This window comes from Crocodylus siamensis, chromosome 6, assembly GCF_052110815.1.
Source record: "Crocodylus siamensis isolate JL-2025a chromosome 6, ASM5211081v1, whole genome shotgun sequence".
NCBI classification, from domain to species: Eukaryota; Metazoa; Chordata; order Crocodylia; family Crocodylidae; genus Crocodylus; species Crocodylus siamensis.
In genome coordinates this window covers 13,602,975-13,625,297 of record NC_143400.1, presented here as the reverse complement: position 1 = coordinate 13,625,297, position 22,323 = coordinate 13,602,975, and the positions used below count along the sequence as shown (strand labels likewise).

Sequence of the window (22,323 nt, the reverse complement as noted above, 5' to 3'; positions counted from 1 at the left end):
ATCCTCCAGACATGGCCCAGAGGAGGGGGAGAGCATGTCAGAGGTCACTACACCGGGGGGGGGGGGGCGGGGAAGGGGAGGAGAGTGCCCAGCTCCCCCATTGGACCCAGTCCCAGTCTTCCTGAGGCTCTGGGAGGTTTTGCGGGGGGGGGTGTCACACCTAGGGCAGCCCCAAGTCCCCTCTGCAGGAAGGCCTCCTCTGCACCCAGGCACCTTGTCCCTTGCCCCTGCTCCTCCCTGGGTCAGCCTCTTCCCGTGGCTCCAACTACAAGCTGCCCTGGGGGGCTCCAGTGCCCCTAATTCCCCAGTCCAGTCCTGGGCCCCCCTCACCAGAGCTCTGCCAATGCCCCTTGCACCCACCCACTGCTACCCCAAGCCCGAGGCTCCCTCCGTGCTGACCAGCAGCCTCCCATTCAGGGCCCGAGAGCATCACCTGCCCCTTTTCCTAAGCCCAGCCCCCTACGAAATCATGACAGGACACGGGCTGGGCAGGATTCCTCGTGTATTGATTTGGGGAAGAAGAACAGGAACATCGCTAACATTTCCACTGAGCGCTATGCGGCGAAGCGGGAATAGAGCCAGGGTGGCGGCAGGTTATCGGCAACCGACGTCTTCTCTGGGAGGCAAAGAAGGGCCCCACTAGGCTGACCTTAGTGTTGATCATGGGGGCGGGCAGGGACAAGGCAACGGAGTAGGCGGCTGGACCCAGTGCTGGGCAGGGAGGGGCGCATGGCGAGCTTCCTCGAACAGTGCTGCACATTCAGAGCGCATGTTAGAGACTGGCTGGGCCCTGTTGGAGTGTCTGGACCCATCTCAAAATAGAGACACAAAAAAAAATCAGAGGGGGGGACTGTCTCCTGCACCCCTTGTGAGCCCCCAGGTCCAGAATGGGCTCGGGGTCCAGCTCCTGCCCCCCTAGGCAGACCCCCAACCTCCTGTGAAGGCAAGGGATATGTGTGGGGTGGGGAGAGGGGCAGGATTGGACCCACAGCAGAGCAGAAGCAGGAAAAAGGCTTCAGCTCATGGGGCTACATCACGGCTGGCATCAAGCTGCTTCACAGAGCCAGATTTTCCCACAGGCAAAGCCCTGGCCCCACCACCCCTTAGCACAATCCCTAAACCTACAGACCTTGAAGATCAGCTTGGGGCAGCCCCTGGTCCCTGGACTAGCAACAACCACGATCGGAAACTCTGCATCGCTTTTAATGTCCCGTTGCCCTCGTCTGGTCTCGACCCTAAGCTACAACCCAGCTCTGTCTCTCTCTAGACAAGCTCTCTCCTTCCTCTTGCAGTCAACACCGCCCCTTTTAAGGCACATTGTGGCTGCTTATACATGTTTTTTATATATATGTATATATATATATATATATATATACACACACACAATTAGTGCCTCCGATGAGTAATACAGTACGCAAAAATGGGGTCTTTCCCATGGCAAGAGCAGGGAGCAATGGGAGTAAGCGCAATAGGCAGGACAAGGAGGTCGGGAGGTAATGCCCCGGGTATGAGGCCAATGGGAAATCAATGAGAACATCGTTCAGGCCTCTTGTGCGCACCCCTCGGTGCAGAAAGTGATGGGAAAATAGGGGGACCTGGGCCCTCTGGGACTCACGGATGATGCCCATGAGAGCTGGGGCAGGAGCCTTAGTGCACAGGAGAAATAGAGCCTCAGGGACTGGATTTCCCTTTTCAAAGCACAATTTACCTATGCCAAAGCTCATCCCGCTCTTTTGAAATGAGCTTTGCTTTCGGGTCTAGCACGTGGCTTTGTAGAGCAACACAGCCCCCCTCTCCCAAGATACTAAAGGGATGGGGGGCCCCCATCTCAAATGGCTTTACATCAAACCCCTATACAAAAACCTTTGGCAAAAAAATACATCTAAAGAGCTATTAAACTACCAATACTTTTTTCTCTGTCGTTTTTTGGCAACCACCATTCATTGACTTCTTTGGCTTCGGTGTTTAAAAAAATGCAGCAGCTGAAAAAGCTCTTGTTGGTGTGGGTTTTTTTCTATAGAAATAGATATTCTTTCTTTAAAAAAAATCAAAGCGTCATTTTGCATTTTATATATAATATATATATATATAAATTCCTGCGGTAGAAAACAAAAAAAAATCCCAACCTTTCTTGGTTTGTTTTAAAAAGAGGGGAAGGGACGGGATGGGGGGAGGTGGGGGGGAAGGTACTTTTGCTTTGGGGAAGAATAGCTTGTTATGGCAGGTTTTTGTCAAGGATGGATGCCTCCAACCAGTTACATGATGCTGCAGTTTTGAGGAGCCTGGAAAAGAAAAGAGAAATTATATTTATATATATATATAAGTTTACAAGTGATAAAGGCTGCAGATAGCAGGTACCAGCCAGAGAAGTAGTTGCTCTACCACTGCTTATTCCAAGATGTTGAAATCACAAAGTAGAAATACTCAGATCTGCTAATAAGAGATCTTTGCTTTCATCACAGAAATCATCAGTCTAATTCTCTCCACTTTACAAATGACACGCAGCATCGATAACCCTGGCAAGCAGGCGGATTCATGGTAGGATATTGGGGTAATAATATTAGTCAAATAGTATTAATTGAATCTTCAGCTAATAACATTAATCTAGCTGTCAATTAATTAGGAGCAAACAAAGAAGGGCTGGAAAGGACCTCATGAAGTCGCATCTAGTCAAGGCCTGACGCACCCATCCCAGCCGGTGTCTGTCCAACCTGCTCTTGGACATTTCCAGAGAGGAAAACTCATCTCTGACCTCAGGTCCCCCTGCTGCAGCTTGAGGCTATTGCTCTTAGTCTCAGCCCTACGCCACAGAAAAAAGCCCATCTCCACCTTCGCTGTCATTGCCCTTCAGCTATTTCATAGAATCACAGACAATGGGGGTGGGAAGGGACCTCGGGAGGTCACATCTAGTCCAAGCCCCTGCTCAAAGCAGGACCAGCCCCAACTGCATCATCGCAGCCAGGGCTTTGTCTACCCCATGTTTAAAAAAGATGGAGACTCTACCACCTCTCTGGGGAACCTGTTCCAATGTGTTACCACCCTCCTGCTGAGAAAGTTTTTCCTAATATCCAGCCTAAACCTCCCCTGCTGCAAGTGGAGCCCATTGCTCCTTGTCCTGCTATCTGCCCCCACTGAGATCAGTCCAGCTCCAGCCTCTTTGCAACCCCCTGCAGGGAGTTGAAGGCTTCTATTATATCCCCTCTCTGTCTTCTCTTCTCCAGGCTAAATCAGCCCAGGTCCCTCAGCCTCTCCTTGCAAGTCCTGTCACCAAGTCCCCGAACCATTTTTGTTGCCCTCCACTGGACTCTCTCCAACTTGTCCACATCGTTTCTGTAGTGGATACAAAACTGGATACAGGACTCCAGCTGTGGCCTCCCCAGTGCCGAACACGGGAATAATCACTTCCCTCCATCTGCTGGCAACACTCCTACCAATGCAGCCCAGGATGCCATTAACCTTCTTGGCAACAAGGGCACTGTTGATTATTTGAGGACTATTATCAAATCCCACCTCAGTCTTCTCCCCTCCAGACCTGCTGCACTCAAGAGGGCTGGTTTCTACTCACTGTAGCCCACAGAGGCACGATACCCATCGGTCCAGCGCTCCGGACACCCGGGTCCCTCAAGCCCCCTGCTGCTCCCTGCCACACTGACCTGCCTGCGTGGGCTGGCGTTCCCCAGGATGTAGGACCTGGTCACCAGATTTTCACCCAGGCCACTGGTGCTCCCACCGGTACCCCCGAGGCTGCGGTAGCTGCGAGTGATGGTGACGCTGGCAGTGGACGAGCCTGAGGATGCAGTACCGGCGTTCTGGGTCCCAGTGCCGGACTTCTCGGCTGGCTGGCCACAGGTGCCACACACCACAGTACGGGAGCGCAGGTTATACTCACCGGGGTCCCCTGACCCGCTGCACTGGGCCTGGATGGAGGTGAAAGAGAGATACGGCTGCCCTGAGCACCTTCTGGAGGGGAGCCGGGGACCTCATCTTGAGGAAACACCACCTTCTCCAGGGTTATTCTTACAGCCAGCAACACCCACCCTGTCCCACCCACCCCAACAAAGCTGCTGAGGGGTCTCCATGAGCAGGAATTAGCCTTCCCTGGTGCTGGAGGAGATCCCTTCTTGCCTCCTTGTTTAGGGTCTTGGTTTAGGGGTTTATTTTTACCCCAGTAACATGACGCTTTGGGGGCATTTCTACATGTAACTCCAACTTGGATACGAATGGGTGGATAGCTTCAGTTCCCCTCAACAAGCATGGCTGGGAGACAGCTTTGCTCTCCTGGCTTTATAGGGGCATTGATTCAGGCCTGTTCTGTAGCAAAACAGCCGTCGCACTCAGGGCTGCGATTCGTTCGAAGACTGCCTGGTGCACCGAGGGTATCAAGGGCTTCTGGGTGGTCATCTCCAGCCCCACGGAGCCTGGCCACAAGGCTTCTTTCCATTGTGAGCTGCTCCAAACCTTGCTCTCGGGCTTGGATTGTGCTGGTGATAGCACATGGACTGCGCTCTTGGATGGGATCCTGTCATTGCACCTGTGGGAAGCCCAGCCCCAGGATAGGGACTATCTGTACTCAGCCCAAAATGGCTCTCAGGACCCGGAGTCAGTACAAGAAGCCATGGGTGTTCCTGACCGGATAGATGCTGACGTGTGCTGGGTTTGCCCAGGAGGGGACTGATTGCATTGGTAATTAAACCAGGCATCCATCTAAGAGGATCGTCACATGAGGCGCTGGTCTCTGGGGGATGGATCTCAGCACCAGCTCCTGCTTGAAGCCGCCATCCCCAGCTGGCTCTGGACTCTCTGACCTGCTAGTGCCTTCAGCTTTGCTTCTATCATCACAGGGTATCTCCTGCAGCTCGGTTTCCACCCACACCAGCATCACTGTGCTCCAGAACAAAGCCCGTGTCCCCTGCCCTGAGCATGGCTGGTGGTGGTTCTTCTGTGCAGAGAACCTCTTGATGGACCTCATCCTGCTTCTCCTTCATTGCTGTTAGCAGGCTGGGAGGGGATGGAGGCTTCCCCACCCCAGAGTGTGGTCCTATCATGGTCCATCCATCATCTGGGAGCCCTAGGCCAAGTCTCCCCATCCCGCTGTGCCCTCCCCCTCTCCCAGTGCGTGGCACTCACATGGTGGTGACGATGGTGGTGCATGCCGTCCTCATCATCGTCTTCATCCTCGTCGTTGATGATCACGGTACGCACCAGTTTCCTCATGGCCACCTCCTGCAGGGGAAGGGGGCAGGAGTCGAGGTCAGGAGGCAGCCACAGCTTCAGAGACCCCACAAGGGTCACTCGTCCCTCCACTCATCCCTGCTTGTGCCTGGCACACACAGACCCAGTTCCCCAACCTGGGCTCTCCCGCCATCTCACCTCTCCATTGGAGTTGATCAGGGCAGTCCGCAGGCTGTCTCCGGTGCCCCACGAGCTCTGGGCCTTCCACACCAAGTCCGTGGGAGGGCTGTGGGTTGCACCGGCCCCCGAGCCCCAGATCTACAAGGAACATGGGCAGACAACGGTCACACCTTGTGCCAGTGGTGCTAACAGGACCATTACCTCCCTCCCTACCTCCTTCCTAGAGGGCATGTGGGACTTCCCCAGGAGCCCGCTGAGGCGGCTAAGAGTCTGGCACCTAAAAGGAAAGGGATTTCCCACACACCAGACCTGGACTTTTTGTTTAGTGGGTTCTGGGTTCGAATCCCAGTGTTGGATAAACTAGGCTCTCCTGTTCTGAGCGGTGGCAGATGACAGAACAAGGAGCAACGAGCTCCAGTTCAAGCAAGGGAGGTTCAGTCTGGATATTAGGAAAAACTCTCACTAGGAGAGGGATGAAGCACTAGAACAGGTTGCGCGGAGAGCTGGGGGAGTCTCCATCCTTGGAGGTTTTTAAAGACCTGGCTGCACAAAGCCCTGCCTGGGATGATGTAGTTGGGGCTGGTCCTGCTTTGAGCAGGGGGTTGGACTAGATGCAACTTCCTGATGTCCTTCCCAACACTCACTGTCTATGATGGGCTGAGCACCACACCTCATCCGGGTTGGCTTTGCTCAGCACGGGCCAGCTGAGAACCGGGCACCAGTGCCTGTGGGCATGAGCCCTTTAACTGAGAACAGCATTCGCAACTCACCGTCACCACCTGGCCAGCCTTCAGGGTAAATTTGGGAGGGAAGCGGTAGGAGATGACGGGATCTTCTCCGTTCAGGCGCTTGATCTGCCAGTTCCCCAGGGCCTGATCCTGTGAGGCAGAAGGGCCGGGGGGTGGGTTAAGGGGGGAGTCTCCCATCCAGCCTCAGGCCCAGCCTGGGCCTGTTTGGCAGGGGGGTGTAGCGGGCATTGCTCAGCGCCCAGCCCTACCTCGCTGGACTTGTTCCTGAGCCGCACGAACTTGCCGGCCAGGTCGACCTCCTCGACGGCCACACGCCCGCTGGTGCGCACGTGGTGTGAGAAGCTGGTGCGGCCCTCGCCGTCCTCCAGCTTGCGCTTCTTGGAGGAGCTCTGCAATACGGAGCGCACCACGTGGCCGCGTGAGCCGCTCTTCTGCGATGTGGGGCTGGGGGACAGCTGCAGCCTGCGGGCGGAGGGGAGGTGGTGAGGGCAAGGTGAAGGGTGGGATGGGGAAGGGTGGGGCGGGGCCAAGAGTTGGCCACACCTCAATCCAGCTCCTCCCCCTCTGCATTGGCCACACCCTCAACTAGATTCCTTCCAATCCCCAACAGCCTCCTTGGCCACACCCCAAGACATGTCCCCAGCTAGGTTCCTCCCACACTGACATTGGCCTTGCCCCCAACTAGGCTCCCTCCAATCCTCAACCAGGCCCCTCCTCACTCTCTGTGGCCACACCCCCAGAGTCTTCTTAACCAAGCCCTTCCCCCACTCTTTGGCCACACCCCAACCAGGCTCCTCCCCCACAATCACTGGCCACACCCCTAGCATGGCTTCTTTCCCATGATCCTTGGCCACACCCCCAGATAGACCCCACCCCCTTTGGCCACATCTCCACCCTCCTTGGTCATACCCTCCCCTACTTTGTCCATGCTCCCACCCCAGCGCCAGGTGCCCACACCTCTCCTCCTCGCCCTCCAGCAGCTTGCGGTAGGCGTGGATCTCCATGTCCAGGGCCAGCTTGATGCCCAGCAGCTCCTGGTACTCGTCCAGCTGCTGCTGCATGCGTGCCCGCATTTCAGCCATCTCCCGCTCCTTGTCGGCCAGGATGCGGCGGCTGGTATCCCGCTCCCGCGTCAGCGCGTCCTCCAGGTCGTGGAGCTTGGCCTCCTTGGCTGCCAGCTGGGGACAGAGGGCACGGGGTTGAGGGCAGCACGAGGCACGCCGGGGGCTCGGTCCATGGGGCAAACTCCCCCTGAGCTCATGGGGGGACACAGCTGCACTTGGGGTGCCCAGATCCTGGGCCAGGCTATAAACGAAGCCAAGACAGCGGGAAAGAGGGGCAAGTGGATGTGGCCACGGTGGGGAGCTGGTGGCACATGGGACAGGATGGATGGACAGACAGATGCAGTGGGGGGGACAGGTCTCACCTGCTTCTGGAGCTGGCTGAGCTGAGCTGAAAGGCTGTCGATGCGGATGCGACACTGCTGCAGCTCCTCATGGGCGGCGCCCACCATGTTGCTGTTCCTCTCTGCCGACTGCTTGGCGTTCTCCAGCTGGAAGCCAAGGAGTTAATTGCCACTGGTTGTGGGGGGGTGGTGGAAGGGAACATGGGTCGCGGGGGTGGGGAACGGCCCAGAAGCCTCTGACTTTTGAGATGGGGAAACTGAGTCACAGCAGGCACCCGTGGCAGTGCCAGTGGCTCTGGGCCAGCCGGGGCACTCAGAGCAGGGGGAAACATTGGCTCTGTGGGGAAAGGAAGGGGAGGCACCAGGCCCTGGAGAAATAGCCCCAGGAAGGAAACTTGAACATGGCAGGGGAGGTGACATGAGTAGGGCTGCACTGAAAGCCAGGGGCAGGGGTGGGAATAGGACCCAGGCATCCTGATCCCAGACCCACCTAGAGGTAGCGGCAGGGGTGCGTACAGAACCCAGGTGTCCTGGACCCCTTCCTCCCCCCGGTACCTTGGCGCTGTAGGTCTTCTCCAGCTCCTCCTTGTAGAGGTTGATTTGGGCCTCGTGCTGGGCCCGCAGGTCATGCAGCGCCTCGGACAGCTTGCTCTCAAACTCCCGCTGCCGCCCGTTGTCGATCTCCACCAGTCGTGTCTCATGACGCCGCTTGGTCTCCCGCAGCTCCTGGGGGTGGAGAAGCGGGCACGTGAGCCCCGGGATCCCCTGGTGCAGCCCCTGGGGTCCCTCCTTGGCCCGGCCCAGCCCGGCCCACCTCGCTGTAGATGTTCTTCTGGAACTCCAGCTCCTCCTTGAGTGTCTGCAGCCGGTTCTCAGCGTCCACACGCCGGAGCATCTCATCCTGTAGCTGCTTCTTGGCCTCATTCAGGGCAGCTTCCAGCTGGGGAGGGAAGCAGGGAGTGAGTGCGGATGTGGAGAAGCACCGGGGTCTCTGACACAGCAGGGCTGGGCATGCTTTTGGGCTGCAAATCTGGAAACCCTGGCATCACTTCATTTTCATGCTATGCATATGCATGCCCTTGCTTTGCATTACCTGTCCCCATTCAAGTGCAGAGATCAGCCTTGGGGCTGGCGGACTTCCCCACCCCAGGGCAATGGCGTCCCAGCAGCCCCGACTCCTAGGCCATTATAGGACAGGGCTGGCATCGCTCACCTTGGCTACTTGTGCCCTCAGCTCCCGGACTTCATTCTCCAAGTTCCTCTTCTCACCCAGGGCGGTGGTGAGTGCGGCCTCCTTGGAGTTGAGCAGGGCCTCCAGGTCCTTGAGGCGGGACTGGGCGGACAGCAGGTCCGATTCCTTCTTGGCATTGCTGGAAAAGAGCAACTGCGGCCATCAGGGGAGGAAGCGATACCAGCCATGTGCAACCAGAGCATCTCCCCAGCCCAGAACCATGTCCCAGGAGCTTGGGGATTTCATGTGCATGGGGAAATGGCCCCTGTAGCTACAGCATTAGCTGTAGGGGGTCCCACAGTGTATCACTTGTACATGGCTTGCACCAGTGCCACGGGCCTAGCTGGACATGTTTCACACTCATGAGTGTCGTATTCCCCAACACAGCCGCCCCAATGCAACAGACCCCAGCACTGACATGGCCTCAGAGCCTCTGCTCTCCCTCCACTGGCTCCTTGGATGCTAGATCAATTATCCCATAGAAATGCATTGAGTTGGAGGCTGCCGGCAGCTCCGTGCACTCCAGGTCAACCTGACATAGGAATGCACCGTCTTGACCTGGAACTCCACATTTTACCTGGCTTTTCCCCCCACTGATTTTGGCCCTTAGCACTTTTTTTTTTTTTTTTTTTAAAGGAAAATTTTTCGTATCCCAAGTCAAATCAGCCAAATCAATTCCAAATCTGTGTGAATCATTCAAGAACTATACGTGGCCCTGCTGCCAGCAAACATCCTCCAACCCCGCCTGGGGCTTCAGATACTTCCAAATCCTTTGGCGAGCATCCTATGTGCAGGCCCAAGCCTGGAGGCTTGGGGTTTGGATGCCACCAAGTTTTGCTTGCCCTCATCCATATGGCCACAGAAGGAAGCTAGAGTCTCCCATTTCTGTTAATGCTGACCTGAAAAGGGGCTGAGGAGTTGTTCCTCCACAAAATTCCTCCCGACTCAGATTAATCCTAAAACCAGCCCCCCTCATCCCAATACTTCACCCTGACCCTATATCCAGCCACCCCTGCTGTGTTGGCATCAGGCCTGGGCTTCCAGGGCCCCGATCCTGACACATCATGGAGCCTGGTCCTGACCTCCAAGAGCAGAGCAAATCTTGACACCCGTGGAAGCGGTCTGGGATCCAACTGGATCACAGAAGCCATTCAAACTTCAACCTTTTGAAGGTCTGATGCCGAGTTGCAAAATAATGCAAGAGGATTAACAGCCACTGCGGATGGGAGAGGGGACGGGTCCGATGGCAACGTGTGCACAAGGCCACTAGATGCTGCTGTGGGCTGCCCAAAGCTCCCCACGGGGCACGGTCCTTGGTATACAAGAGGGGAGAAGGCTGGAGCACGAGCTGTGCAGATGTTGGGGCAGGCCCCCTGAGTCCCTCCCTGGCTTGCAAGTGGAGCCTGCGGTAGCTTGGGCAGCTCTGGGGTTTGGGGCCTGAGGGCTCTGCTGAGCCAGGAGGGAGGGCTGCGATAGCCCAACCCCCCAGGACAGCCGCAGGATGCTGCCACCGGGCCCCTCCCATTGTACGGTCTACCCCAGGGCTGCACGCAGAGATGGAGCTGGGTGTCGGGGCCCGGCCGCCCTTACGAAGAGGCTCACGGCTGTGCCAGGGCTCCTGCGCCGGCTCACTTAAGGACAAAGGACTGATAAACCCAGCACAGAGGAACCTGCCTCGCTGCTGGGGACTAGGCTGGAGCACCAGGACGCCTGGGTTCTCCCTGCCATTGGGTCAGGACTCCTGGGGTCCTCTTCCAGCCGGACAACTGCAAGAAAGTCGCACGCCACCCCGTGCCTGAGTTTCCCTACTTTGCAGAGGGGAGCTTCAGGGGCTCCCTGCTGGCAGGTACAGTTGGGAAGAGGCAGAGACAAAGCGCCGTGGACGTGCAGTGTTTATCCAGGGGGCCTAAGTGGGCGCAGACCCCCAAGCAAGGACGGATGGCTGCTGACTTCCCGCACAGGATTGCAAACCAAGACGCACTTCATCCTTCCCTTCTCCTTCCAAAGAGCAGGTCCCCCTCAGCTCACCCATCCCACCCCCCGCCGCTGCCAAGCTCCCGAGTCCCCGCTGCCCAGGGAGCGGAGGGCGAGCAGACACCCAGGAGAACCAGCGGTAGAAAAAGCTTTGCCTCCACCTCCCACAACCCTCCTTTTGCTCATGGGGGAGTGGGAGGAAGTTGGTGCGAGGCTGGAAGGTGGAAAGCGCGTCGTGCCCAACGCCCAGGGTCGAGTCAGGAAGGGGCCGCAGGAGTCCCCAGGCCCCTGCTCGCCCAGGCGAGGCGGGGACAGCAGCACATTCCAGCCGCAGGCGGGAGCCAGCAGCCGGCTGCGGGGGCGGGAGCTGGAGCGAGCTCCTGCCTCGTGAGATCATGGGTAAAAATACCAGGCAGGCAATCAAGGAGCTGGCCTGGAGGAGCCGGGCTGCCCTCCTCCTCCCACCCCCTGGCACAGTGGACTGAGTCCCTTTGTCACCCGGAGGCTGAGGCCCGGGAGCCACGGGAGCTCTGCCTCAACCTGGCACGACCTTGGCCGCGGGGGACCCTGCAGAGCAGCCCAGCACCACAGCTGGCAGGGGTTGGGCACAGGGCTGGCACCAGAAGAGGCTCCAGCGGCTTCTCTGACGTTCAGCTCTCTGTCTGGGTGTCCGTCTTGCTTTTCAGCCAGTATCCCTCCAGACAGACAGACAGACGCACGCTCCAGCAGCTCTTTGGAAAGCTGGCGCTGGACCAGCACCGCCCCGGCCTGTCTGAACACACCCCCGGCCGGCCTGCAGCCCCCTCCTGCCCCCCAGCCCGTGCCGTGAAGCCCTTTCTGTGCTGGTGACTCAGAGGACAGCAATGCCAGCCTGAGGCTAACCCCCCTGCAGCCGGCCCAGCATGGCAGGACGCGGCTCAGCTGGTGACTCTGCTGGGCTACCCCCTTCCTGGCTGGATCTGAACCTGCAGGGGCAGGCAGGGGGATGTCCCCCTGCCCCCCACTGCTGGTACGGAGCTGGAACCCCCCCTGCTCCCCCATGGCACCTTGGCAGAGCCGCTTGATCTTGGACACCCACAGACTGCACTGCTTTGGGGCAGGGGTCGTCTGTATGCGCAGCACCTGGCGCAGCAAGGCCAGCACCTCCACCAGGGTCTTTCTCCTCCTGGAGGAGCCCATGGCAGTGTGATCAGCAAGCGAAGGGCTCAGTCCATTGTAGAGATGGACCAACTGAGGCAGAGCTATCTCTAACCCCTTCCCCTCGGTTCCTCTCCTCCAGGTCCAGCCCCTGCAGCGGCTCTGCACGCTCCATTCCCACCGCTGCTTGTCCTGGCAGTGGTTTGTCCCATGTCACAGGCTGTCTGCTGTCAGCTTCCCCTCCCTAACACCACAAGTCCTCCTCTCTCCAAGTTCCTCAAAGGCACTGGTGACTAAGGACCCAGCAGGAGGAACTGGAAGGCGCTGGGGGAGATGGGGGGGGGCTTTGTACCCTGGACAGACCCTGGTGCGTCTCAGAGCAGAGTGCCCCCCATCACCCTGGCCACCCTGCTCCAGCTACAGCTGGGAAACTGAGGAGGGACTTGCCTGAGCTTACACGGGCAGTCGGTGGCGGAGCTGGTGTGTGCAGGGACCCCAGGAAGAACCGTCATGGGGTCACTCTTGTATCCAGGCACTCATCGCACACGTGCACATACACTGGCCCCTTCATCCCCCTGGCGCTCCCCCCCTCCACCCCCCGATGACTGTTCACAGTAGAGCGCTTTCTTTGTCACCCTTCAAGGGCTCCGGGGGTCCAGCCCCTCCTTTGGGCCCTGCCTCCGCAGCCATTGAAACAAAGGGATCAAAGACGGAGAAAAGGCCATTGTCGCCAGTGCTGCCACAGGGTCTGGGCAGCCAGACGGGTTTGGGGTCCTCTTGGGATGCACCATGGGTCCCTTTGCTGTGGTGAAGGGTGTGTGCTGGGCTCTCTTGCAAGGCCCATCTGAAGGAAGGGGCTAAAGACAGCGGATGGCTTTGTGCTGCAATTGCAAACCAGCTGATCTGTCCAACCGGCACGGATCCAGCTAACTACGGCACGTTCCCTTTGGACCATGACTGCCAACAACAGGGTACACACAGACGCACACACAAACACACAAAGGCACCCCCCCCCCCCCCCCCGAGATCGGACTGGTATTGTGTCATGGTCACCGCCCAAACCGACCGGACTAACAGTGCACAGGGTCACCGACTCTCCTGGCTTGCACAGAGAGTTTCCCTTCCAGCCTCAGCTTTCCATTCAAAGGTGCTCTCCTCTCCTTGCATGAGAGATGGATGGGAAAACACCACTCCCAACACCTCAAAAAATGACCCCCAAAACCCCGCAGGTGAATTGCAAACCCTAAGGCCGGCTTAAAACATCTTGGGATTTCTGCGCTGAATGTCGCGATTTGTTGGCCCGCCGGAGGCTGGCGAGGCTGCGTTACAGCGAGGTCTTTGCAGCCTTCCAGCCGCACGCCGGCCTCGCCAGGGCAGTGTTTGAGGAACGGTGCTAAAGGGCAGGAAGATGAAATTTGATGAAATACCCGTCGCTCCGTTTCAAACTGCGCTGAGCCGGCGGCGACTGGACCTCACGGCTTTGCCCGACCCCATGACCTGGGTAGGGAAGAATCCGGTTTTTCCAGAAGCCCAGCTGCCGCTCGTTCATGTGGAGCTGCTGGGATGGGCCTGATCCTGCTCTCCTCATTTGTGGGGAGGCCCGAAAAACCGCTGGATTTTTGTCCCTCTGAGTTGGCTTCACCCTCCCCACAACTCCAGCTGGCTGAGATAGCCGTCCCCTTTCGTCTGCCTCCCGGTGAGGATCAGCGGTGCTGCTAATCCTTGCTGCCTGGACAGGGAAACTGAGGCACTGAGACATCCCCAGTGGTGGAGTGGGGATTTGAACTTGGGTCCCTGCTGGCTAAAAACTACCCTCTGCACTGCAGCTCCTGTTTCATTACAGCCAGTGGATCCGGCCCGTATCCCCTCTTGACTTCGCTGTAAAAGGGGAGATTTATCAAGATCTACAGACAGATTCACCAGGAAACTTGAGATCGAGAGAGATGGCGGGAGCGCACACAAGCGAGGGAAGCGATGGGGCCTCCAGCTTGTTTATTTTTAAACTTTTAAATGCAGAAACGGAAAAAAAAATCCCAACATGGTGAAACCGGGAGAAAATCCAAGTGCGGCTGCAAGATCAGGGCCAAGTTTCCGTTAGGACACGGGAGGAAGATTAAGATCGAGGCTGCAAGGCGAAAATGAAAAGAAGGAAGGCTCCTGAAAACACGCGTCTCTGGTTGGGTCGGTCTATAAGGGGCTTCTCTACCTGGCCAGCGGCTGAAGAGGCCAGAGAAAGATCCTCTAAGCAGCAGGTGGAAGAGGAGATTTCTGCCCTCGCTGCTGGGGTGTTACGGACACGGGAACGGGAGCTGGTGTAGGAAGGACGGGGAACTGGCCAGAGCAGGATTTGGGCCGATCCATGAGGCCCATCTCTGCTCTTCCAGGCTGGCCCCACTGCCATCAGGTGCTGCTGTGCCAGGCGCTGTACGTGCCTGAATAGACAAGACAGATCCCCTTCTACAGGAGGAAGGGCCCAAAGGTGCTAGGTGGAGCGTCCACTGAGGCCCAGGCTCTCTCTGCAGGGCAGCCTGGGTCCCCGGGAGGAACTCAGCACCCCAGAGCCACACCAGCCTCAGGCTGGTGAGTCACAATAGGCTCATACAACCCAGGCTCTGCCTCCCAGTGCCCCCACCCTTCCCAGCCCCCAGGGCAAGGCAGGGGTGGGGAAGGACCTAGCAGCGCCCAGATCAGGGCTTGGCTTGGAGAGGGAGGGTGAAAGGCACCCAGGTAAGCAGGAGAACGCAGCCACGAGCGTGCAGCTTGCTTAGATTGCAGGAGCTAAACCCGTGAACCGAGCAAACGCAACGTAGAGCAAAAGCCGGACGCCTGGGGACCCCACTCCCTATCCTGACACCAGCAGTGCCTGCACCCTCGAGCTGCCTGCATCCGGAGGACGTGCCGGGGGATCCCTGCGAATGGCGTGACACTGCCTCCACGCTCCCATGACAGTTCAGGCACTTCCTCATCACGAGGGCTCACCAGGGCAATGCTCTTTTCCTGCTGAGCGGAGCTGACCGGGTCCTGGCAGGCCGGGAGGAAGCTAGGTGTCACCACCCCCTCTGCCCCGTCCCTGTTTCTAGATGAAAGCTGCATGAAATGCCAACTCCAGCACAACCAGTCCGGAGCGGAAGGGCTGACTCAGCCCTCCTGCTAACGGAGCGGTCCGTGGGCTTCCCACTCATCTCATCTACCCACTCCCCTAAGGCCTCAGCTTCCAGCCCGAGATCTGCTGAGAGTTGCAGGGTGGGGAGCCATGCCAAAAAGGGCTGGTGCGACTCCCTGCCAACCTGGGCGTGCCCTGGGTTACTGGCACAGATGGAAAAACTGAGGCACGGAGGCAAAACCAGGTGTACGAGGAACACATTGCTGGAACCCAGGAGTCCGGTCAGAGCCCGAGAGCGGGGGGAAGATCCCCGACATCCTGCCTCCTAGAGCCAAGGAAAGATCCTGAGTGTCCCGTCTCCCATCGCCCCCGGGCGGTAGGAGGAAGGGGGGTGCTGCGCCCCAGCTGAAACATGTCTGGGACAAAAACACTGGGCCGGAAAGCGGCACAATGCGGCACTGGGGCTGGGACCGGGGAGTTGCTCCCGGCATCTGACTCATTCATCCCATGTTCGGCTCAGTACGGGCCCTGCCAAGTGCCTGGGTAAACAGCCCCATCTCCTAACAGGGGACCCATAAATCTTGCTGCGCTGCACAGCAGTGCACATCTGCATGCCTCCCCCTGCCCTGCGCATCCTGCCAGGCCGCTGGGAGGACCCCAGGAAGCAGGGAGACCTGCGAGCACCAGAAATGGGCCACACACCCACAAGCAAAACCAAGAGTCTGGCTGGGGTCTGCTTGGCTCCAGCTGGCAGCACCTATGGAAAATATTAAGAACTTGTATTTTTTTCTTCCCCTATGAATTAAAATCTGCTTCCTCCACCCAGAATTAGATGTTCCCCTCTGCTACTTTCTGAGACTGCAGCAAAGAGCCAGCACTGTGCAGTAAAGGGAGATTTCCAGTGAAAATGGGAAGCTGAAGTCCGGTCATTTCTGCCTTCAAACCGTGCTTTTAAAAGCTGGGACGAGAGGGGGGTGGAGGAAGGCGCGAAATGCTGGTGACAAGTCCTGAAAAGGAAGCTGGGCCCTTGAGATCCGTAGAGGAAGGGCGGCTTCCTGCTCTCCCAGGTCCCTGGCAAAGCATCCTCCCTCGGCTGCCCGACCCCTCGCTGCTGGAAATCCCCCTCGACACGGCCCATTAGGCTCTGCTGGATTTATGGGCACCCACGTCTGGCCCAGCTGGGGCCTGGAGGTAGCTGGAGGCCCCGGCAGTACGGTGGGGAACAGCAACAGTGATGGTGCAGCTACGTGTGCACTCCCTGCCCCGGTACAGGCATGCACAGACACACGCACACAATCCCCCGCCACATCACACCCCCGCACCACATCACACGTGCACACACACCATGCTTGCCATATCACTTTCGACATGGCCACACATACAAACAGCCCCTCCCAGGTACACATGCACACGCACACAACCTCCCTGGCTCACTCATACATACACAATTCCCCACCCAATCATATACACAGACCCCTCCCCACCACGTCACACAGATGTACACATGCACCCCCCACTCCACTTGCTGTATCATACATTCACATAAACACAGCTCCCCAGCTGGTCTCTCACCACACACACAGGACCCAGCTGGCCAGCTGTCTGGGACACACACAGAGTGAACCCAGGCATTCAGGACACACACACACCCGAACCCAGGCATTTGGGATGGACACACACACACTGGACCCAGGCATTTGGGGGACACACGCACACGCGCACACACACACAGAGCGGACCTAGGCATTTGGGACATGTGCAAACACACGGAAAACCCAGGTATTTGCAACACGTACACAACCTAGGCAGTCAGGACACATGCACGCGTGCAAGCACACACACATGCAAGAACCCTCAATGCTGCCTGCTCTCACCCCACCACTAGCCCTGCTGCCTGCAGCACATCAGTATTTGCCAGCACGTGTGTGGGGCTTTGCCCGAGACATGGAAGCCACATGGGGGAGAACAACGGGGCCCACGCCCACTGTCCTGGCACCAGGGGCTAGCTCAGATGAGTCAGCCCTGCCGCGGCTGCCAGCTCAAAATGGAAACTGGGGAAGAGGCTGCAGGGCCCTGGCAGCAGGGAGGGAGAGGGCTTTGCTGGGATGAGTCAGGAGGCCCCAAGCAGGGAACACGGGAGTCTAGCAAGAAGACGCAGCCCCCCGCCCAGGACAACAGGCCCCTACCCTGCAAAAGGGCCGAGAGATGCTGCCCAAGGCAGGAGGCATTCATAGGGATCCCCCATCTACAGCAAACTCCTCTACCAGCTGCAAACCCCGGAGCCCTGACGCCAGGCCCGGCCCTGGGTGGTGCATCGCTCTGAGACCCGCCACATGCAACCTCCTGAGGGCGACAATGAAGGCGCCTGCCCCAGGCAGGGAAACTGAGGCACAGAAGAGAGTGCACGTGTGTGCGTGTGGGGGGGGGGGGGGATGTTATTTTGCTAACGCCTGAGCCAGAATTGCAACCTTTGCTCCAACAGCTGGACAACATCGCTCCAATGAAGACAGAACTCAGGAGCCCAGGCTCCGAGCCTGCCCCTGCTTCCCGCCACATCCCCCCAGCTGGCAGGGACGCTCACGTGCCACTCGCACCCGGGAATGCAGCAGTGCCCGCAGGAAAAGCGCATGGCAGCCAGGCCAGCAGCTTTAGCAAGGGGGAAGGGGGCGAGGACACCTGGGTTCTCTTCACAGCTTTGCAGCTGCTGGCTTTTCCGTGCCTCAGTTTCCCCTCTGGGTTAGGGAAGATCCATTTTGGCTTCCCCCGGGGTGGGGGCTGGGAGACTCAGCCGACTTCCCCAGGAAGCTGTACAGCTGCGGTCTGACGGGGGGAAGCCCGGCACACAGGGGCAGGCACTGGACTCAGCACTGCTGGTATCCATCCAGACTCCCTCCCTCAGTGGATTCTCCCAGGAGCTCAGGTCCTCTGGTGCCAGCCAGCTGCTCCGGCCCAGTTCATCCTGGGACCCCCCAGCCCCTCTGTGCCTTGCCTGAGTCCTCCCCGGGCAACCAAGGAGCTCCCACCGCCACCCCAGTGCCCCTCCTCGCCGCGTGGGAACCGGGGCCGAGACCCGCCCACGTCCTGTCTTGTAAATGGGGCCTCTGTTCTCTAACAGCCGTGCGAGTCAGCAGACAGCGCTGCGTGTGAATGCCTGCCCGTACAGCTCCGAGCGCCACCATCCCACGACTTCCAGCCACTCTCCCTTGGGTAGCTCTGCATCAGTTTCGGCTACTACACCCCACTTGGGTGCAGACAGACGCTCCACTAATCCGGGGTAACTTTAGCGGGTCAGTAGCTATTATTGCACCTCCCCACTAGGCCTGCTTGCCTCTAACCTGTAGCTGTCCCAGGCAAGACGCACATGGATGTTACAGGGTAATGTTTCTCCCCTGGTCTGGGGCTGGTGGCATCTGCCCACCAGATTACTTTGCCCCAGTCTGCCTATAATATTGGGGTTTCTAACCCGAGGCAGCTTCACAGCTGGAACAGCTGCCTGCCCTTTGCCAAGCTGCTAAAAGCCACTGGAAACAAAAAACTCATCAAGAAAACAGCACTAACAAGGCAACTGTGAATGCCCTGTTGGTCCTTACTGGCTCTGGGCTGCTCGCTTCGATTGCCCATCAAGATCATCCCCGAGCCAGGACACGATCGAGGCGCCCTATACCTTGGGAGGAGGTTTGATTCACGTATCCCTGTGGCCCACAACCCCACGACGCGGGAATTGACTTCCCACGGCAGCAGCTGGGAGTTTCGCGAATCCAGGACCCTGGACCACCAGAGACACGGACCCATCGTGGGTCCCACAGTGCAAAGGGCAAGGCGGCCTCAGGAGGAGACTAACACGCCGAGTTGCCAACATCTCGCCCAATCCCCGTTTCCCCACTGCTACGCCAGCCTGTGCCAAAGGATCCAGGCTCCCGTCGCCTTTGCGTGTCTTTTCTGCAGGCCCCATTTGCAGAACAGCTGTGCGTGTCCCAGAGGGTGGTCATGCCCAGATGTGGAAAGTCTGGCTCTCCTCTGTCTCCCTGCCTTGGCACGGAGGCCCCGAAGCCCCCAGATGTTAGGTGGCCCGGTTCTCCGGGCAGGGGGGTGCCGCACCGCAGTGCCTGCAGCCAAGGGCCCCTCTACCACGGCAGCTCTGGGGCCAGACGCTGCAGAGGGCTCAGAGCCATCTCTCTGCCCTCCCTAACCCCGCACCCCTGCTCTTCTAAGGGGGTCATGGCTATGACCCTGGGCTGCTGGGATGGAAAAGCAGGGAGAAATAGCTCCCGGCACCCACTGATACACACCCACACCCTTTGCGCACACAGAGATTGTAAGCGTTCAAGGGACAAACTCTGCCACAGGGAAGAGCAGGGCCTGCCGGGATCTTGGTTTCAAAGAAAAAGAAAGCGCAGAGGAGCCACGGCCTGGAACAAAAAGGGGTTTATATTGTGGCTGGCGGAGAGAGAGCCCGATAAAGGCCGGGGACTTATTTACATTGCTGCAAGGCCGCGGGCATTTGCTTTGCATGAGGCAGGAAGGAGAAGAAAGGCCCAGCGACGCCAGCGTTGGCAGCAGCTCCGGAGCCCGTTTCGGGAGTGAGTCATCGCCCCCACCGCGCCCAGCTGTTGCTGTGTCTAGAAACGTGGCATGGTGCGGCGGGGCTCAGATCCACCCCGCTGCTTGCCCAGGCCCCAGGACAAGGGGGGTTCGCTCCCCGTGCCCTGCATTGGCGGGAGGGACTGCCCCACAGCCCAGGCAGGGAGCGTCAGGCCTCGCGGGGTATCCCAAAGGGCCAGGAATCGAACCCAGGCATCCCCAGCCCCGGACCCCCCCCCCAGCCCGCACCCATCTGCCTACAGATATGGAGATGGCTGCAACAAGGCCCCGGGGGCACAGAGCTGCTGTGTGCAGAGCAACTGCCTGAGGCTGGATCCGGGGTCCAGGGTGAATACTGGCACCTTGTTTTCCAAGCACGGCAGAGACCAATTGGGAGTCCCGAGTACATCAGGAACTGGGGTGACCACAGGTCACGGCTGGCTGCTGCCAACCTCAGCTATACCCTGCCTGGTTTGCTCCTTTGCTACCTTAGCTCCACCTGGGCATGGAGAAAGAGCTGCCAGCTCCAGCCAGGAGGGCACTGGGGCCAAGAGCACAGGCTCCAGGTCTGCATCTGACCCCCTGCCTCAGTTTCCCCCGTCCCCCTTGGGGATGTCTTACCTAGGAGCAGGGCCACAGGCTGGGCTGCGTCTTGCAGTGACAGCACTATGGGCTGGCTTGTGGTTTCTGCCACCTCCTCTGTGGCTTTGTGGTGACGGAGACCAAGGTGAGGAGCAGGCTCGAAAGCAGCCACCCACGGGCTCCCCGAGTCCTGCGGACACGGTGCTGCCTGCAGCTCCTCTCTCTGCATGGCACCAAGGGTGTAGCAGGCTGGGGTTGAGCCAGGGCCCGGCTGGCACGGGACCCCTCTGGGCTGCCAATGCAGGCCCGGGGCCAACGGGAAAAGGAGGTGTCAGAGCAGGAGACTCCAGGGAGGAAATACCCCCACCCAGATCAGAGCCTGGGGAGCTTTGCTATGACCCTTTCTTCCACCACCTCCTTCCCTGTAGCGACAGGGGCAGTGCCCACATCTTCCCTGGGCCACAGGACAGGGCCCTTCCAGTTCTCTGCCTCAGCTGCAAGGATCTGGGGCAAATCCTCACAGAAACGGCAGTAGGCGAATGCAGAAGACCAGGCTCTGCCTGGGCTGGTACCACCAACCCAGCGCTGCCTGGGACACATCTCAGGGGTGGGTAAAGATGCAGGTGATGCTCTGCGGGCCTTTGTGCCCATTTTGCACTGGGGCATGACCACCAGCGACTACAGATTTGCTCTGAGGAAAGCTAAACTCCTGCTGAAACCCCAGGACTCCCGGAGCTGGGGCTTACTGGGAGGGGAAAACCATTTCTCTAGCGTTTAAATGCAACAGGCTGGCCAAGTGGAGGCCCTGAGCCCAGCAGCACCAGGTTTGTGGGGCCTGAAGAGTTCAACCGGAGGGGATCTTGTCCCCTGGAAAGGGCCTGGAGGACGCAACCCAGCTCTGCCTGACCAAGCAGGTGCCGCACTGCGATGTTTGAACACGCTGCTGTTTGCTCAGTGCCTGCTGCTAACGGTCTCAAGTCATGTGACCTGTGTGGGGACCCACCCAGCACTGCCAGCCACCTCCAAGGCTGCAGCGTGCCCGTGACCTAGAGGCAGGCAAGGTGATGCCCCATGGGGACAGGGGGATCCCAGCCAGGCACAGGAGGGCTCTGGAGGACATGTCCTGTCCTGATTCAAGAAATCAGATGCTGAGTTTTGTCCTTAGGGACAGGGGCCATCCTGGGAGCTGGGAGGGACGATCCCAGCCGCGGGAGCACGCCCAGCTCTGCCATGGCCCTAGCACGCCTGGACTGCAGGGCCTTGGGAGGTGGAAGGAGCCGCTGGGAGGCCAAGGCCAGCCCCCCTCGGGCACTCGCGTTCACAGGCGCTAGAGAAGGGGCCCTTCTGCTCTCAGAAATGCTCCCCATTGGCACGGCCATGTGTCTGGCCCCACGCCCCCGCACTAACGCTCCAGCATAGTAATGCAAGATCTCAGGGTAATGAGAGGGAAAAGTCAAAGCTCTCCGCACTTGCTTTGAAGCTCGACCCTGTTCAAAGCCACAGCCAAGGGGGACTTTGCCCCCAGCTACGTCCCTGCCCTTGCGCCGGCTTTTCAAAACAGAAGCCGCGGGCTCTCTCCACCAGGTGCCCACGTCCCTAAACGCCGCTCCCAGCACCTGCCTCGGTCTGACTGTTTAAATTGCAATGGCTGAAGCCCAGCCACGCTTCGGGCTGTATGGGAGACATGGCAAATCTCTGCCCCACTGTGCCAACAATACAAAGATGGCCCCACAAGACAACTTGGGGAAACTGAGGCACAGATGGATTAAGGGAAGCTGTAGCAAGGCAGGGCAGTGAAACTCAGCATCCTGGATGCCAGCGCAGCTATCACAGAGCCTTGCCTATGAGAGCACAGATTGATCCCAGTGTTCCTACTTCTCTAGTCCCCGAGATAAAGGGCTTCGTAGCCTCTGAGCCCTCCAGGTCTGGCTTGGCTGGAAGCACAGAGTTTCAGGGCAGGGGTTCATGCACCTGGATCCCTGCCATGGGGACTCCCTGCTGCATGATGGGGCGTTCCCCAGCTTAACCCAGGGAGGAGTCCCTATAAACCGTGCCCGTGGGGGAAGGGCATTAGGAGAGGGACCCTCGTCTGCCCGCTTTGCATGTGTGCAAATGAGCCGTGCAGGTGGCGGAGATGAAAGCTCTGATTCCTCACCCTCACCCCACACCCTCCCTGGGGACATGCTAGAGTGCTGCATTTGCTACAGCT

At 58.7% G+C, this 22,323-nt stretch overlaps 1 protein-coding gene across 9 annotated transcripts in view; it reads right to left on the bottom strand.

The window, feature by feature from the left end:
- Positions 1–485: 485 nt before the first annotated feature.
- LMNA (lamin A/C) overlaps positions 486–22,323 on the bottom strand; it is a 56,066-nt gene continuing 34,228 nt past the window's right edge. For 8 of the 9 annotated variants that reach the window (XM_090053595.1, XM_090053600.1, XM_090053597.1 and 5 more), the window contains 11 exons: positions 8,720–8,876; positions 8,321–8,446; positions 8,062–8,232; positions 7,528–7,653; positions 7,059–7,279; positions 6,350–6,563; positions 6,123–6,230; positions 5,371–5,490; positions 5,128–5,223; positions 3,654–3,917; positions 486–2,282 (listed from right to left, as the gene is read on the bottom strand). In XM_090053595.1, coding sequence (XP_089909721.1) covers positions 2,256–2,282; positions 3,654–3,917; positions 5,128–5,223; positions 5,371–5,490; positions 6,123–6,230; positions 6,350–6,563; positions 7,059–7,279; positions 7,528–7,653; positions 8,062–8,232; positions 8,321–8,446; positions 8,720–8,876 — 1,630 coding nt within the window. In that variant the 3' untranslated portion in view covers positions 486–2,255. The remainder of the gene's footprint in view (positions 2,283–3,653; positions 3,918–5,127; positions 5,224–5,370; positions 5,491–6,122; positions 6,231–6,349; positions 6,564–7,058; positions 7,280–7,527; positions 7,654–8,061; positions 8,233–8,320; positions 8,447–8,719; positions 8,877–22,323) is intronic. The other variant, XM_090053603.1, reaches the window with a different exon arrangement.